The sequence below is a fragment of the Eubalaena glacialis genome, chromosome 13 (assembly GCF_028564815.1).
Source record: "Eubalaena glacialis isolate mEubGla1 chromosome 13, mEubGla1.1.hap2.+ XY, whole genome shotgun sequence".
In the NCBI taxonomy this organism is placed as follows: Eukaryota; Metazoa; Chordata; class Mammalia; order Artiodactyla; family Balaenidae; genus Eubalaena; species Eubalaena glacialis.
In genome coordinates this window covers 23,409,312-23,427,779 of record NC_083728.1, presented here as the reverse complement: position 1 = coordinate 23,427,779, position 18,468 = coordinate 23,409,312, and the positions used below count along the sequence as shown (strand labels likewise).

General features: G+C 39.2%; 1 protein-coding gene across 3 annotated transcripts in view; it reads right to left on the bottom strand.

Annotated features, from left to right (window-relative positions):
- NDRG3 (NDRG family member 3) overlaps window positions 1-18,468 on the bottom strand; it is an 83,705-nt gene that overhangs the window by 5,073 nt on the left and 60,164 nt on the right. For all 3 annotated transcript variants that reach the window (XM_061207959.1, XM_061207958.1, XM_061207960.1), the window contains 4 exons: window positions 6,313-6,416; window positions 5,128-5,193; window positions 4,956-5,007; window positions 1,438-1,485 (listed from right to left, as the gene is read on the bottom strand). In XM_061207959.1, coding sequence (XP_061063942.1) covers window positions 1,438-1,485; window positions 4,956-5,007; window positions 5,128-5,193; window positions 6,313-6,416 — 270 coding nt within the window. The remainder of the gene's footprint in view (window positions 1-1,437; window positions 1,486-4,955; window positions 5,008-5,127; window positions 5,194-6,312; window positions 6,417-18,468) is intronic.

Sequence of the window (18,468 nt, the reverse complement as noted above, 5' to 3'; positions counted from 1 at the left end):
GAGGCCACCCTCCTCCTTCCAGCTGTTATGCATTCCATACTCAGATAGTAGCCTATTCAGGCTGACTGGCAGTTTTTGAAAAAGAGACACGAACCTCATGGTCTCCCTTCACTAACATGAAAACTTTCTTTGAGGGTGGACTGTTATTCAGCAGATGGGATTGCCACGTGAGACACAGGAATTTGAGGTTAATAAGGAACAGTCAGTTCCCTGAAAATTCTACGTGTAAGATCAGGAACAAATATTTAACCTGAATAAGTATAAAATAGACCTAACTGGCCCAGGCTGTATTTTCATGAAGGTTAGGAGTCAAAGTCTGATTAGAACTGTAAAACAGTTCCCGTATGCAGAGAGAATACTGGGAAAGACTGTTTCCAAGCTTGATACCTATCAAACAGAGAATCAGTTCCATCATGCTGTTGTAGATGGGCATTTTTGCCCAGAAATAAGCACACCTATGGCTACTGTAAAGTTGTTTTGCACTTTTGGAAAACTGATTCAAACCTGCAATGAAAGCCAATTTGAAACCACACGCTTTAAAAAAAAAAAATTCATATTTTAGACTAATTCATCAATCACCTGGACCCCAGAACACTCTGAGTTTTGTCACCTCAGAGCATTAACCTCATGTTATATTTCCAGGAACTATGGGCTGCTTCTGGTGACAGCACTTCCCTTTTAATCTCACTTCAAAGAGAAAGGGAAGAAAGCAGAGGTCTTTCAGGCTGAGAAAGTAACAGTCAGAAACATAAGATCAGTACTTAAATCTACTGTAATCCAAATTCAAACCAGGAGGTCAGGCCCTTAAATATGTCACTAGAGGCTCCAGAAAATGTGAGCCTGGGGTACAATCAAAATGGGGAGAAGCTTTATATTAACCCTAGAAATTTAGTACAAGAGTTACTCTCTATTTGCCCTAAGAGAAAGAAAAAATGCATCTACCCTTATCATGAGAATGTTATTGGAAGCTTCCTTATCCATACAATGGGATTTAGCACGTAAAGAATTTCCATTCATTATTTAATTTCTCACAACAATATTAAATAATGCTTATGATGTTTTTAATGACACGGGAAGATGTTTATATGTCAAAAAGTTGAGGAAAACAGACACAGGGCTATAAACAGCCTATGATCTTAATGATGTAAAAATGTATAGGAAAAAGACTGGTATTTTTACCAGAAGGTTACCTTTGGGTGGCAGGATTAGGGTAATTTTTATTTTATTCTTCTTTATATTTCCATTTTTTTCCTATTTTCCAATTTTCTACAATGAGAATATATTCAGGAAAAGAAATTTTTTTTAAGAGAATGAGAGAATCAGAGAGAGAAAGAGAAGCTTTCCTTCTTTCTGGGCAACTATTCCAGAAATAAAGTAATTTGAACCACGTATAATTTACTCACTAATGGTTGGCAATGAGGAAAGAAGACACATTACCTTTAGCAAAGTTGTATTTACAGGATTCAGGCGAGAATTGCATTCAACCTTAAAAAAAAGAGAGAGACAGAGAGACAATTTTATGAACTGCTAGAAAAATAAGAAATAGCTTGGCATGAGAATGATCTTCCAAGATCAATGGCTCATTTGGAGATGGCTGAATCAGCCAAATTACCAAAATACAAAGTGGGAGACATATTTATATGAAGTACTTTATATCTTATATTTCTTAGTAGATCTAAAAATCTGGCAAAGTTCATTTTCTCAATCCGTTACAAGTAGAGTCTTTAAAGGACTACATGTTGAATCTAATTCCTCCTACTCGCTACATAAGATGGGGACAAGTTACCTAATTTAAAAAGTGAACTGGACCGTGGCCCTCACCTGCTGGGGTCTTGATGATTTCCCAGCACAACTGGCCCTTATGACTGGCCCTTATACCCCTCCCCTGCCCATTTCTCACCCCTTTCCCGTGCCCTGGAGGTAGTGGGTTTGCCATTCCTTACACCCTGATTCTCTTCTGCCTCAAGGTCTTTGGCTATCCCATGTAAAGTTGAACTCTCTATGGTTTTTCTCTCACTGTAGCCATCACAATTAAGAATTACAACCTTGTATATTTACATGTATGGTATCTCATACCTTTGTATCCACAAAGTTAGGGACCTCAAAGAAAATGTTCTGGGGAGATAATCTCCAGGTTCAACAATGTTTTATGGTTAACTTGATTAACTGGATCTCCTCTTTACACATGCTTGCCCAAGCACACATATAATACACTGCGCTAAGAGCATGGAATCTAGTGGGGTGGAAATGTAATATGAGGCAGAATGAGATCACCTGAAAATTTCACTTCTGAGCTGAGTGAGAATAGAAGAGTGAGTAGAATTTCTATAGCTAGAGTAAGAAGGGGTGGGCATTTGAAGGCTTCCAGAGTCAGGGGGAAAGCATAAGCAAAGACTCAGGGGATGCGAAGTGAGTGTGCAGGGCATGTGTGGGGTTACAGAGACAAGCATGGCGTGAGGATGCACCGTGGGGAGAGGTTGGAAAGACTTGACCTGACTGTGGAAGGCAAAAAGCCACAGAGGGTTTCTGGGGTGACAGGATGTGAGTTGTTTTAGTAAAATAACCAGCAGTGGCCTGTATGACAGACTGCAGAGGCAGCGAGCCAGTTAGGGAGTTATTAAAATTACCTAGGCAAGAACCAGTAACCCAGCTGAACGTTTACTCTGGGGATTGCTGATGGGTAGGTATTCAAAACTCTTCTAAAAGCACAGGATGATCTAAAAGCCAGAATCACCAAATCAAGGTTTTTGCTCTATACAAATGACAACGCAGGCAGTGACAAACAAATGTACCCGTTTACTTACTATAGAAGGTGCTCTAAAGGGCAGAATGTAAAAACCGGATCCCTAACTGCCAGGCACAGTGCTGAGAACACAGTAGATATACAATAAGTATTTTCTGGATGAAGGAACTCCCAAGTCTGTATTTAATATAATAACGCATGCTTTCCTTGGTTCATCACTTTGTAATTTCTGTAACTTTATAAGAAGTCTCAGTTTCTGGTAGGCCAAGAACAACAGTTGGTTTTTGACATGTCTACTCTCTCCCCAGCTCCAAACGCAGAGACTCCGTCTTATTCATTTTTGTATTCTCCACAGCATCGAGAGAATAGGAGATGCTCAAAAAACGATGCTGAATGAATATGTGAGCAAGAATAGCTAGCAACAGTGGCCAGAATTTGTGGAGTTTCTTCCTGCTCTTCCATGCATGGATATAGCCCTTTAATCCCTACCAACTTATGGGATAAAAGGCTCTGGCAGGGGAGCTGGTTTTGAATGTGTCTAGAAGAGCATCTAGTTTGTGGTACAGATGGGGTTCCTGAAGTTCTTCTCTATACACACTGAAGGTGTGGAAATCAGAAAGAGAAAAAGATCTTATCTGTATTGGCCAGCTTACACAATCTTGAAAAATAATTGGTAATGTTGCTTTAAGTCCATGTAATTTCCAAAAGGCAACTCAGCATTATTAGAGAATTCTGATTAAGGGTATTTTCTATAAACGATACTATTTTCATAAACACGTGTTTATGAAAAAATGTTTTTGATAGATATTTTGTAGCATGTATCTCTACCTTTTTAGCCAAAAAAGACTGACCTTTACAAAACTCCTTCTTCATGAGATCATCACTGTAACTTTATTACCTTTGGGGATTTTTTTTTTTTTTTTTTTTTTTTGAGTTGAGAGTTATTTGCCTCTGTGCTCAAGCCACACTATGTATTTTACACTAGACACGGAATGTTTTACAGGGTAATTCAGGGAAGTGTCAATATATTCTATTGTCACATCTATCTCACCCTACCAACACTCCCCCTGCCCACCAACCTTCTCATCTATGTCTGCATCTCTGATTAATTATTAGATTCCCTTTCTAAAAGCTTTACTTCCTAATGTTTTGCTCTAAATAGCGTGGAAGTGAAGTAGGCCAAAGAAAACCAGATAATTTCATGCAGATACTTAAGTTATATATGCTGTGGGAAAGACAAGCAAGTGATAACAGACTTATCAAAAACTGTCAGCTTCATCTGTAATTATAGAAGTGCAAATTAAAACAGTGGGATACCATTTTTAATCAAATTAACTACTAATGAAATTTAAAAGTCCAATGCTGAACAGCATGCTGTGAAACAGGCACTCTCATACATAGGCAGTGGCAACACACTGCTATGTCTTTTCTGGAAAGGAATCTGGCAAAATGTATTAAAAACCTTACAGAGGTTTATGATTTTTGACACATTATTTCCATCTCATCCCAGGGAAATGATCAAAGATTCAGGCAAAGATTCTATAAGGATGTTCAACAGCAACATTATTAATGGTGCAAAATCAGAAATAATCAACAGGAGAATGAGGTTACATAAACAAGGGTATATTTATAAGACTGAATATTATACAGACATACTGACCTTATAGTATGGAAAAATGCTCTCAACAGTGCTAAGTCATGAGGTCGCAAAACACTGTATAGCTAATATCATCCCATCTATTGTAAAGAAAAACATAATGGCTTGTCTTTGAGTAATGGGATCATGACTTCTCCTCCTGTCCTCCTATTTACCAATTTTCTACAATGAGCACATATTTTTTTTGCCAGTGTGCTACGTGCCTGAGGAAAGTATACAGGCTCCCAGCAGCCTTCTATATCTGTGGTGGCTGCAGAAGGCCAAGGCTGTCAGAAGTCTGACGATAAGCCAGTGGCCTTTACCTGTACTGCTTGCCACAGAGCGAGCTCCACCACCCAAAGCACTCAAGGGCAGTCCTGATCCCTTCTGATGAAACCTAGTGATCAACGAGGAATTCTTCCTCCAAACTGGGTAACAAAGTGCAAACCCTGGTCTGTGTAATGAGAAATCACAAAAACTAGTACCTACCAACTGTTTCTAGTGCATCAGCAGTGTGTTACACACAATTTATTGCATTTCATCTTATTCATCTTCACAACATCAGGACATACTTACCACAGCCTCAACTGCAGGTGAATTGTCACCTACCACCAATAAAGTAGAACACCTGGGGAAAGGGAAAATAAGAGGACGCTCAGCAAGCAGCACATATACTCCACTGAAAATGACTCTGTCTATGAAAGGCAAAGATGTTGAGCAATGTAGTGGGGGAGACTGAGGGACTTACTTTAATGTCTTTGATTTGTTATCATTTTGTCCCAGAATGGGTCTTTCGATCTCCAGGTCTCTGCGTCTAGAGAAACACAAAGGAATCAATGCACTTTTCAGGTAAAATCATGGCAACTCAGGTTACTTCCTGGTTGTGAAAACCAAAATGTATCAAGAAATCTGAAAACTATCTTTCTTTCACACAGATGAGGGAAGGGGCCCTTGTGCACTTTGTTCAGTGGCATCCTGAGTGGTACAGAGCAGGAAAAAGGGACTCTGCAGGATGCTAATAGGAGGCAACTTCAAAACTCAATAGCAATGCTGTTGAAATCCTCAAGTCTTAAGTGTTCAATTTTCCAACTAGTTTATAGGAATAATTTCTTAAGGGGAACTTTTTTCTTTTTTTTTTTGGCCACACCACGTGGCATGCAGGATCTTCCCCGACCAGGGATCCAACCCGTGCCCCCTGCATTGGGAGCACAGAATCTTAACCACTGGACCGCCATGGAGGTCCAAGGGGAACTTTTCTGGGGGAACATTTTCCTGGTAACTAACAGTTTAGTGCAGTACTTAATAACCTTTCTGATTTCAACGAAAAATAAGGAGGCTCTGTTACACAGAGGAAGGAGCTAGAGAGACTGGCTTCAAAACCTGGCTTTGCTCCTGACCGGCTGTGTGACTCTGGGTAAGTTACAGCTGACCCATTTCCTCAATCTTTTTCCATGTACCCAGAAAGCTAGAAGGAACTAACATTTTCACCTTGGAGAAACTGGTCCCAAGATAAGAATTAAGCTTCTCTCTGTGTGTCACTTCTGAGTGATGACAGGACACCAGCAGAGAGACTGAATTGGGGCCCAAGACTTCTATTCTTTGCCTCCTCTACATGCATCTTTCTGTGCCACCTCAATTTGTGTGTTTTGTGTGTGTACATAACGTTAGGTACTTCTGGTCTCAAAACATCTTAAAAGTACAACTGGTAGTTGCACATGCCTGAAACAGCCTTCAGTTCATGCACTGCTCTTGAAAGCTGTCTTCATTTCTGTCTGAAAGCCCTTCCCCTTCTACTGTGGTGAAAAGTACGAAAGCAATCCCATCACACAACACTGGAAGAAGTAGTTTATTTCCTCTTCTCCTTCTCTCTTAAATATCCGTTATCTTCTTAGACCTAGTCTGTGTTTAAGTGAAGGAACAGAAACAACTGTACCCATTATAGGAACCCAGGAAGAGCTGTAGGTTTTCTTGGTTGATATCTTGGGCAATATGCAGTCTGTAGGTTTGAATCAGGTCCAGGTTGGCCTGCAACTCTTCCTAGAACAATGAAAAGAAGACACAGGTGAACTTCTGAGCTACAGTACAAGTCTATCTTGTTTGGTTTGCGTTCTCAATGCCCAAAGCCAAAGCTCCCTGCCCATGATGGGAGATGGGGCAGAGCCTGGGGGGCCTACTTATGTACTGGTAGGCTGAATAGCTTCTTTTTTATTTGCATCAGACTGGTTCAGTGCCATATTCTGTGTTGAATGAGGGCAACAAAGAATCTATGATGGAAAAGGTCGGTAATCAACTCCAAATCAAGCACAAAAACTTGGGGATATGCTCTGAATACCCTTCCCTGCAGCACAGAGGAAACTGCACTAAACTTGGATTCAAGTACTAGATGTGAAACTTAGGTTACCTAACCATTCGGAAGCCTAGTTTCCTTATTTGTGTCTTATTCATGTTCTGCCATTCTCATAAAAATAGAGTGTCTGTAAAATAAAGATAATAACCAGCTACCTGCCAGGGCTGTTTTAAAAATTAAATAAGAGAATTTATATGGACTGTAAAGTATAAAGTAAGTGGAAAGCAACATTTCTCTTATTAGCCATAAATCTGCATAATTAACTTATCTGTATCTTCATCAATATAATGGGTATAATATCTATTTATATACTATCATTTAATAATATACATTGTAGAATTATATATTACATTCCATGTGTAATATTTTATTAAGTCAATTTATCATTTATTTACTCGTATTACCAATAGTATTTTTTTTTGTTGAGGTAGGATTGATTTATAATATTAGTTTCAGTTGTACCACACAGTGATTCAAAATTTTTATAGATTATATTCCATTTAAAGTTATTATAAAATATTGGCTATATTCCCTGTATAAAATTCAAGAGAAACAAAATGGTGTATCAGTAAAAAGAGACTCTCCCTCCCCACTACCCACTGTCCAGTGGTCCCTATCTTGCTGGTCTTCTTGGAGGCCACCAGAACGAGTCGCTAGGTTTTTGTGTACATAAGCATATGTGTACATATATGTATACACACACACACACCCCTCAGTAAATAGTTTTAAGCAGAACGGAAAATGTTTACACTGGAGGAAAGAAATGTATCAGGGATAGTGACAGTCAGTAAATCTAAAGCAGTGTGTAAAGGTCACCACCAGCAAGCCTTGTAGAGAAACAGAGATAAGGAGAACGTGTATTTGCATTCTCACTACTATATGGGTAAAGTGAGCCAAGAATACAGTAGGAAACTTACCAACTGGATCAGAGGCTACCTGAAACTAAAGGGCACCGGAGCCATTCCAAGGAAATGTGATAAATGCTGAAGATACTAAGAAAAGTGAACAACAAATGAACCACATGGCAATTAGAGATGAAATGACCTATCCAGCTCCCCCTTGAAAGTCTGAAGGGGAACTTGAGCAGCAAAGTTTGAGATAAAAAAAAGAGAAGGAATGATATTGGTATAAAAGGGGTAAAACTGGCTTAAGTGCTAATGGAACTTCTCAGGAAAAGCTGTTACGTATAAATTGCACCCCCCCACTCACATTTTTTTAAAACACAAAGTGTAGTCTGCTACACGTACCGTTCTACACTGTGCTTTTCCACTTAAAAGTACGGCAGAGGTCATCATTCCTTATCAGGATATATGGAGCCATCTCATTTATTTATACTACCTGTTTTCCCACATGCTTGCTAGTACAAATGATCACTTTTTGACTTTTGCTAATTTGATAGATAAGAAAGAGGATATCACTGTGGGGTATTTTTCTTATTAGAGAAGATGAGATTATTAATGTTTAGAAAACTAATTTGCTTTCATGTCAAAGCAATAAGAGCAATACAAGCATTTGCTTGCTTAAATTTTATTTATTTTTATTTTTTATTTAACATCTTTATTGGAGTATAATTGCTTTACAATGTTGTGCTAGTTTCTGCTGTATAACAAAGTGAATCATCTATACATGTACATATATTCCCATATCCCCTCCCTCTTGCGTCTCCCTCCCACCCTCCCTATCCCACCCCTCTAGGTGGTCACAAAGCAGCGAGCTGATCTCCCTGTGCAATGCAGCTGCTTCCCACTAGCTATCTATTTTACATTTGGTAGTATATATATGTCAATGCTACTCTCTCACTTCGTCCCAGCTTACCCTTCCCCCTCCCCGTGTCCTCAAGTCCATTCTCTACCTCTGCGTCTTTATTCCTGTCCTGCCCCTAGGTTCATTAGAACCATTTTTTTTTTTTTTTTTAGATTCCATATACATGTGTTTGCTTACTTAAATTTTAAATGAACTCTTCAGCCTTGTGACAACCCACTGTGACCTCACACATTTTTAATTAAACACACATTATATATATATTGTGAGGATGTTCTTACTTTGCAAAAATCATTAAAATTCTCTTCTTAGCTTTCCCCTATTCCAATGCAAACACCTCAGGGCCTCATTCTTCCAGGTCAGGCGATGTTTTGGCTAATCAACCTCCCGCAGGTATCCTACACTAAGTCTCCCACCAGGTTATTTAAAACCCCCAAATGCATCTTATAATTCCTTCCTCTTTGGCTTTTGAGCAAACTATTCCCCCTTCCTGGAATGATCCCCTTCCCCCCAAAATCTAAAATGTTGAATTTTATCCATCCTTCAAGGCCCAGCTGGGATGCCTCCACCTTGAAGCCTTCCTTGATCCTCTCCTGCCTTTGAATTCCTCTAGGTCCCTAACGGGGCCTCTCCTAAGATACCCTGACATGGTAGAAAGAGGAAAGCTTCAGAGTTAGACACACGTGGCTTCAAATCTCCCTTGATATGTTATTAGCTGCTGGCCTTGTATAAAACAATTCATTCTTCACCTGTAAAGTGGGAATAGTACAATTCCCATTATGAGATTATTAGATTGAATTGTTTAATGTAATAACACGTCTGTCTGAAATCTGTAGATGTTCAATGAAAGGTATCAATAGTTCTTATTACTTATCCCTTTTTACATGTGCTATAGCAGTATTTCTGTACATCTCATCTCTCCAGAGTGAGCTCCTGGAGAAGAAGGGCCATATCTTATATACATTTGTCTCTCCCAGAGCACTTAGCATGGAATTTTGTAAATTCTGTGAACTGGTTTTTAAGGTCTACAGTCAAAACCATGCATCCTTTGTCGTCAGGAAAGTACCCACTCTATCTAGCACTATGCAGTGGAAAGATCATGGTCTTTGAAACTTCCAATTAAAGATACTGGATTAAAATACAGCTTTACTCCTTCCAGAAAAATCATAAAAATAACAGTAAATTTTTTTCTTTATAAGCCATAAACTCATAAGGACAAAGACAACAAAGAAAAGTGACAACAGCAATAACATTTTGAAAGTGGGAAAGCAGAAGGAAGACTGTAATCACTCATTTAACAGACTCAAATAAGGCTGCTAGGCTGGCAGTGGGCAAAGTGAAAAAAGTCAGCGATCATGTACCAAGGAGCCTGAAAAGGCCCAAGATTTGTCCGCACCAGTTCTCCCTGCAAGCAGAGGGTAAACATGGTACAAGGGATGACTGGTTGAAAGTCCTGTTTAATAAAGACGTAACATCCGGGACTTCCCTGGTGGCGCAGTGATTAAGACTCTACGCTCCCAATGCAGGGGGCCCGGGTTCAATCCCTGGTCAGGGAACTAGATCCCACATGCATGCCACAACTAAGAGTTCACATGCCACAGCTAAGGAGCCAGTGAGCTGCAACTAAGGAGCCTGCCTGCTGCAACTAAGACCCAGCACAACCAAATAAATAAATAAATAAATATTAAAAAAAAAAAAAAGACATAACATCAGGAAGATATAATGAAAACAGATGAAGCAAAATGAAACAGAATTGAAGAGAGAAATAGAATATTCAACAATAACAGTTTGCAACTTTAATACCCCACTTTCAATTAAGGATAGAATAACGAGGCAGAAGATCACAAGGAAATAGAAGAAATGAACAACACTATAAACCACCAGACCTAACAGACATCTATACAACACTCCACTTAACAGCAGTAGAATGAATACATGTTATTCTCAGTGTACATGGAACATTCTCTGGGATAGACCATGTTAGGACATAAAACAAGTCTCAATAAATTTGAAAAGGAATGAAATATTAAGAATATCCCCTGACCACAGTGAAATGAATTAAAAATCAATAACAGAAGGAAATTTGGGAAACTAAACAACATACTCCTAAATAATAATGGATCAAAGCAGAAATCACAAGGAAATTAGAAAATACTTTGAAATGAATGAAAATACCTTATAGGATGCAGCTATGTTAATAGTTAGAAGGAAATTTACAGCTGTAAATTCCTGTATTAAAAAAGAAGAAAGATCTCAAATTCATAGCTAGCCTTCCACCTTAAGAAACTAGAAAAAGGAGAGGAAACTTAAAGCAAGCAGAAGGAAGGAAATAATAAAGATGAGAGTGGAAATAAATGAGAGAATAGAAGAAGAATGGGGAAAATCAATGAAATCGAAAATTAGTCAGCTAGACTGACCAAGAAAAACAGAGATAAAACTCAAAATTACTAAAAACAGGAATGAGAGAGGAGACATCACTATCAGCTTTACAGAAATAAAAATAATTATAAGGGAATATTATGAATAACTGTATGCCAACAAATTAGATAACCTACATGAAATGGACCAATTCCTAAAAAGACGCAAACCACCTAAAGTGTCTCAAGAAGAAACAAAGATTAAATTAGTAATATAAAAACTTTCCATAAAGAAAAACTTTGGCCCAGATGGCTTCACTGTGAATTCTGCCAAACATTTAAAGAATTAACAGCAATCTTTCCAAAACTCTTACACAAAATAAAAGGGAGAATACTTCTCAACTCATTCTATGAGGCCAAGTATTACCTTAATACCAAAACCACACAAAGACCACATAAGAAACTTATAGACTAGTATCTCTTATGAATATGGACACAAAAATCCTTAACAAAATACTAGCAAACCAAATGCAACAACATATAAAAAGGATTACACACCATGAGCAAGTGGAATTTATCCAGAGAATGCAAGGCTGGTTCAACCTACAAAAATCAATAAATGTAATACACCATATTAAAAGAATAAAGACCATAAGTCACACATACATTTCAATAGATACAGAAAAAGCATCTGACAGAATCCAACACGATTTCGTGATAAAAGTGCTCAACAAACTAGGAATAGAAGAGAGCTTCCTCTACCTGATGAAGGACATCTATGAACAATCCACAGCTAACATCATACTTAATGGTGAAACACTGAATGGCTTCCCCTAAGATCAGAAACAAGATGAGGATGTCCACTTAACACTTCTATTCAACACTGTACCAGAGGTTCTATCCAGGGCCTAGAAAGCTCTGCCTAGGCAAGAAAAAGAAATAAAACATATCCAGCCTGGACAGGAAGAAGTAAAACTACGTCTATTGCAGATGACATGATCTTGTATGTAGAAAATCCTAAGGATCCACAAAAAAACAATTAGAGCTAATAAATTAGTTCGGCAAGGTTGAAGGATACATGATCAATATACAAAACTTAATTGTATTTCTATACATTAGCAATAAACAATTCAAAAATGAAATTAAGAAAGCATTCCATTTATAGTAGCACCCCCAAAATAAAATACTTAGGAAAAAATATAACAAAAGAAGTGGGAAGACTTCACTACAAAACGTTGCTGAAAGAAATTTTATAAGACCCAAATAACTGGATAGGCACTCCACATGCATGGATTGAAACAGTATTGTTAAGACAGCAATGCTCCCTAAATTGATCTACAGATTCAACACAATCCTTATCAAAATCCCAGTTAGCTCTTTTGCAGAAATGGACGAGCTGACCCTAAAATTCATATGGAAATGGAAGGAATCCAAAACAGCCAAAACAATCTTGATAAAGAACAAAGTTGGAGGACTCACACTTCCCTATTTCAAACCTTACTACAAAGATACAGTAATCAAGACACTGTGATACTGGCATAAGGCTAGACAAATATCAACAGGATAAAAATGAGCCTTCCAAAATAAACCCTTACATTTATGATCAACTGGTTTTCAACAAGGGAGCCCAGACAATTCACTGGACAAAGAAAAGTCTTTTTTAAAATGGTACTGGGACAACTGGATTTTCACATATAAAAGAATGAACTGGTACTCCAACCTCACACCATGTACAAACAATTAGCTCAAAATAGACCACAGACCTAAATGTTAAGAGCTAAAACTATAAAAATCTTACGAGAAAGGATAGGAGTAAATCTTCATGACTTTGGATTAACCAGTGGTTTCTTAGATATGACACTAAAAGTGCAAGCAACAAAAGGAAAAATAGATTGGATTTCATCAAAATTAAAACTTTTGTGCTTCATGTAGAAAATAAACTTATGGTTACTGGGGGGGTAAGTGGGGGGAGGAATAAAGTGGAAGACTGGGATTGACACATACGCAATACTACATATAAAACAGATAACTAATAAGGACCTACTATATAGCTCAGGGAACTCTACTCAATACTCTGTAATGGCCTATATGGGAAAAGAATCTAAAAAAGAGTGGATATATGTATAACAGACTCACTTTGCTGTACACCTGAAACTACCACAACATTGTAAATCAACACTATACCCCAATAAAATGTAAACAAAACAAAAAAAGATGCTTTCATTAGGTTAAACAAAAAAAAATAAATAGATAAATAAATAAAAACTTTTGTGCTTCAAAGGACACCATGAAGAAAGTTAAAGACAACCCACAAAATGCAAGAAAATATTTGCATTTCATATATCTAAAGATCTGTATCAAGAACATATAAAGATATCTTCAACTTGATAATAAAATGATAAATAACCCAACTAAAAAATGGGCAAAAGATTTTAATAGACACTTCTCCAAAGAAGATAAACAAATGCAAATCAAAACCATAATGAGACACTAATTCACACCCACTAGGATGGCTATAATCAAAAAGACAGACAACATCAAATGTTGGCAAGGACGTGGAGAAGCTGGAACTCTCATGCTTTGCTGGTGTGACTGTAAATGGTGCAGCCACTTTGGAAAACAGTCTGGCAGTTTCTCAAAACGTTAAACACAGCTACCATGTGACCCAGCAATTCCACTCTTAGGTATATACTCAAGAAAACTGAAAACATATGTCCATGTAAAAACTGGTATATGAATGTTCATAGCAACATTTTTCATAATAGCCCAAAGGTAGAAAACACCTAAATGTCCATCAACTAATAAACCAAATGTGGTATATCCATACACTGAAATATTAGTCAGCCATAAAAAGGAATGAAGTACTGCTACATGCTGTAACATGGATGAACTTCAAAAATATGCTAAGTGAAAGAAGTCAGACACAAATGCCACATATTATATGATTCCATTTAAGAAATGTCCAGAATAGGCAAATCCACAGAGACAGAAAGTACGCTAGTGGTTGCCAGGTACAGGGGAAGGAGAATAGGGAGTAACTGTTAAGAGGTATGGTGTTTCTTTTTGGGGTGATGGAAATGTTCTGAAATGAGATAGTGCAACGTTACACAACTCCATAGATATACTAAAAACCACTAAACCTTAAAAGTGTGAATTTTATGATATATGAACACTTAAGACCCAGCAATTCCACTCCTAAACTTACACCCAAGATGGACTTTTGTACGAATAAAACAGGAGGCATATACAAAACTGTTCACAGTCATCCAGCAGTAATGTGGATAAATCTTGGCAATTTTAAGTGAAAAAAGTTCCCCAAATTACATCAGCATAATATCCTTTTATAATTAGAAATATGTACATAATGTAAAAGAACACATATAAATTCAGTAAGACTATCATAAAGGAAAACAAAGGACTGATAAAAGATGATAGTTTCCTCAGGGTGAGAAAAGCAGGGGAACAGGTTAATTCAGAGTATCATTTGGTTAGATGCAGGTTACTGTCAAACCCTAGCTTTTGCTTTGGGTGGTAATATCTTGGGTGCTTATTACATTATTAAAAATAACTAGCTAATTAACTAAATAAAAGTGGGTTATGTGCATGGACCAATGAATGATGAGGGCGTATTACAAACCAAAGACTATGATCATTCTAATTAGCTGCACCTGTGGTCCAATGGGAACAAAGCATAAAGCAGCCAGAGCTCCAGATCCCTCCCCTGCACTCTGGGGGACATCCCTTTTCCCACCTCAGAAGAAGACTGAAGGTCTATTCTCTGGAAACGATAAGACACAAGGTCTTTGATCTGGAAGACCACAGGCTCAGATGGGTAGATACACCATACTGAAAACATGAAGTTTAAGTGAAAGTTTAAAGCCTGAATGTTGAGGCTGTCTTTTTTTGAACTTGGCTCCAAGAATACTAACATTAGTGTCTGGTGTGTAACCTCAAAGCTTATCTGGGGAATCTGACCAGTCCCAGAGAAAAGACCTAAAGCTGCTGACATCAGGGGCTCCCCAAGGAAATGGCCCAGTCTAATCGCCCAAGGGATAAGCCTCACCTGGTGCACACAGGCCTTTCAGTGATCCACCCTTATAAAATCCAGGCAGACAGGGACCACTAGCCATTGGGCAAAGAACCTGTGCCAGTTATTCTCAGCCTCAGATCCACTGTTCTTTGTAGTACTGGAGCTAGAATGCATAAACATTTTCCGTTTGCCAGTCCCTTTTTAAAATTTAGCACAGGAGCCACTGGTTCAAGGTGTCAGGAATTCTCGTAGAAAAGCTGTAGCTGCACCCTAGGCCCAGGTTCTCCCCCATCCAGCTACAGCTTCTGGAGCTTCTGCAGCTGTTCAGACCTTATTTTAGACAAATGTCTCCCTCATCTGGTGAGTGGCTCTATGGACCAGTTATGGCCCTCACCCTCTGGCAAGTTTTTTCACTCCTGGCCGGTTGTACTTTCTGTGGAAACCTTACCTTCCTTGAAGAGGCATGACTCTCAGGCTTGGTGGGGGTGGGCCCAACTAAGTCCTTAGTTCCCTGAGTGTCCACATGCACTCTGCCTAGGAGTAGCTGCTGGTTTCCACCTGCTACTTTTGGACACCTGAGAGTCCTCTTTCACCTCTTTCAGAAGTAAGCAACCTTCTACTAGTTAACAATATTTTATGTTAAATTTTCTCAACTCAAAGTGTGTGGTTTCTGTCTCCTGACTGGACCCTGGAAACAGCCCACAGGATGGAGAAAGTGTGACCTGAAGACTGCCGAGATGAGTGTCACCAGGCCTTCTGTATGGCAAGCCCTGATTCTTGGGCTAAATTTTTTTTTTTAATTTATTTTTGGCTGTGTTGGGTCTTTGTTGCTGCGCGTGGGCTTTCTCTAGTTGCGGCGAGCGGGGGCTACTCTTCATTGCAGTGTGTGGGCTTCTCATTGCGGTGGCTTCTCTTGTTGCGGAGCACCGGCTCTAGGCGTGCGGGCTTCAGTAGTTGTGGCTCGCGGGCTCTAGAGCGCAGGCTCTAGAGAGCAGGCTCAGTAGTTGTAGCACACAGGCTTAGCTGCTCCGAGGCATGTGGGATCTTCCCAGACCAGGGCTCAAACCCATGTCCCCTGCATTGGCAGGCGGATTCTTAACCACTGCGCCACCAGGGAAGTCCTAAATTTTTTTTAAAAAGGAAAGGAAGTGCCTTCCTGCCACTATCACCTTGCAGTGTCCCCCCAGTGGCCCTTACTTAAAAATTCTAACACTGTCACTTGGTAAAGGGGAAATGTACAGAAAAAGAAATCTGTCATGGCTCAGCTCTGAATAACATTTATATGCTAGTGTAAATGCTGGCAATTGATCTAATCCAAATTACATTATATTGGGAGGATGGAGCGGTGGAAAACACAAACGTGTGTCATGGGGTCGGTGTGTATGTGTATATGAGAGAAATCATCTTTCATAATGGAATGCCAACAGATAATGCCTACAAATGAAAAATCAACAAGTGGAAATATATGCATATTTAGAGACATGGAAGCATATGTCCAAAAAGTCACATATAAAAATGTTCATAGGAGACTTCCCTGGTGGCGCAGTGGGTAAGACTCCGTGCTCCCAGTGCAGGGGGCCTGGGTTTGATCCCTGGTCAGGGAACTAGATCCCACATGCACACTGCAACTAAGAGTTTGCATGCCACAACGAAGGAGCCCGCCTGCCACAACTAAGGCCCAGCGCAACCAAATAAATAAATATTAAAAAAAAAAAAATGTTCATAGAAGCTTTATTTATAATAGTAAAACAGGGCTTCCCTGGTGGCCCAGTGGATAAGAATCTGCCTGCCAATGCAGGGGACAGGGGTTCGATCCCTGGTCCAGCAAGATCCCACATGACGCGGAGCAACTAAGCCCATGCGCCACAACTACTGAGCCTGTGCTCTACAGCCCGCAAGCCACAACTACTGAGCCCTCGTGCCACAACTACTGAAGCCTGCGTGCCTAGAGCCCGTGCTCTAAGAAGTAAGAGAAGCCACCGCAGTGAGAAGCCCGCGCATCGCAATGAAGAGTAGCCCCTGCTCGCCCCAACTACAGAAAGCCCACGTGCAGCAATGAAGACCCAACACAGCCAAAAATAAATAAATAAAATTTTAAAAATAATAATAAATAAATATTATAGTAAAGCAAAACCAAAAGATTGGAAACAACCCAAATGTTCATAGGAACATTCATGGTATACAACAACGGACTGCTACACAGAATAAAAGACTGAACTACTGATACATAGAATGACATGGTTGAATCTCAAAAGACTATACCGAGCAAAAGAAGCCAGACCCAGAAGAGTGTACACTGTAATTACGTTTATATAAAGTTTAAGAACAGGCAGGATAATGTATAGAGGTAACAGAATAGTGAATACCTTGTTTGGGGAGGGGGATTATAGTGATTAGGAAAGGGCATGAGGGAAACTTTTGGGGATGATGGAAATGTTCTGTATCTTGATTTGGTGGTGGTTACAAAGGAGTGTATGTATGTAATATAAAAGGTCACTGAGATGCACTTAGGATTTGTGTCCTTTACTATATGCAAGTAAATACCTTAATTAAAGAGGCAAAACCCCAACGAATCAGCTAAAAGAATTAATCTAAGAAGAAGGAAATAGGGTGAGTGGCAGATTCTTTGTAATAAGCCCTGCAGAACTTCTCTACTCTAAAATATAGGTGAATTTGTACCTTTGATAAAATAAAATCTCAATGAAAGAAAAAAACTATGGGCTTTGGAGTTAGCTTGGCCTGGATTCAAACCACTTGCTATCTGGACAATGGTGGCAAGTTACGCTGCCTCTCTGGCCCTTAGTTTCTCCATTTTAAAATAAGTCTAATAGAACCACATGAAAAATAACTGAGTTTGTACCTAAAAGTACTTGTCAAAGTGCTTTACAGAGAATGAGTACTCAGTAAATGCTAATTTTCTCCCCACCAACCATTTTCCTTCAGTACAGAGACTACAGTTGAGCCCCCATTACTCCTATTTATATTGTTTTAATCTCCCCAACTCCAGACACCTCACAGCTCTCCAAACTCATTGCTCATTTATTCCTTCTTCATAGGTCATCTGTGATGTTGTGATTTATAATAAGAAATATGTGCCTGGTCTTCATCCCACTCCTGGCACAGAGCTCCTAAAATGCTTGGAATTTCCAAACTGATGAGAGTGATAAAGGTATCTTTTTTTGTTAATGATGTGATTTTAGGAAAGCCCCTAAGTAACTTCTAGATGGAACCAGCCCCTGTGAGTAGAGGGTGGGAACTTTCAATCCCACCCAGTCCCCACCTCCGGGGAGGGGAGAGGAGCTGGCCATTGAATTGACTGCCACATAATCATGCCTCTGTAATGAAGCCTCCATAAAACCCCAAAAGGACGGGACTGGTAGAGCTTCCAGGTTGGTGAAGGCGTGGAGGTTCTGGGAGACTGGTGCACCCTAGAGGGCATGGGAGCTCCGTGCCCCTTTCCATATAACTTGCCCTATGCATCTCTTTCATCTGGCTGTTCCTGAGTCATATGTCCTTTTATAATAAACTGGTAATCTAGTAAGTACAATATTTCTCTGAGTTCTGCTGAGCCGCTCCAGCAAACTAACTGAACCC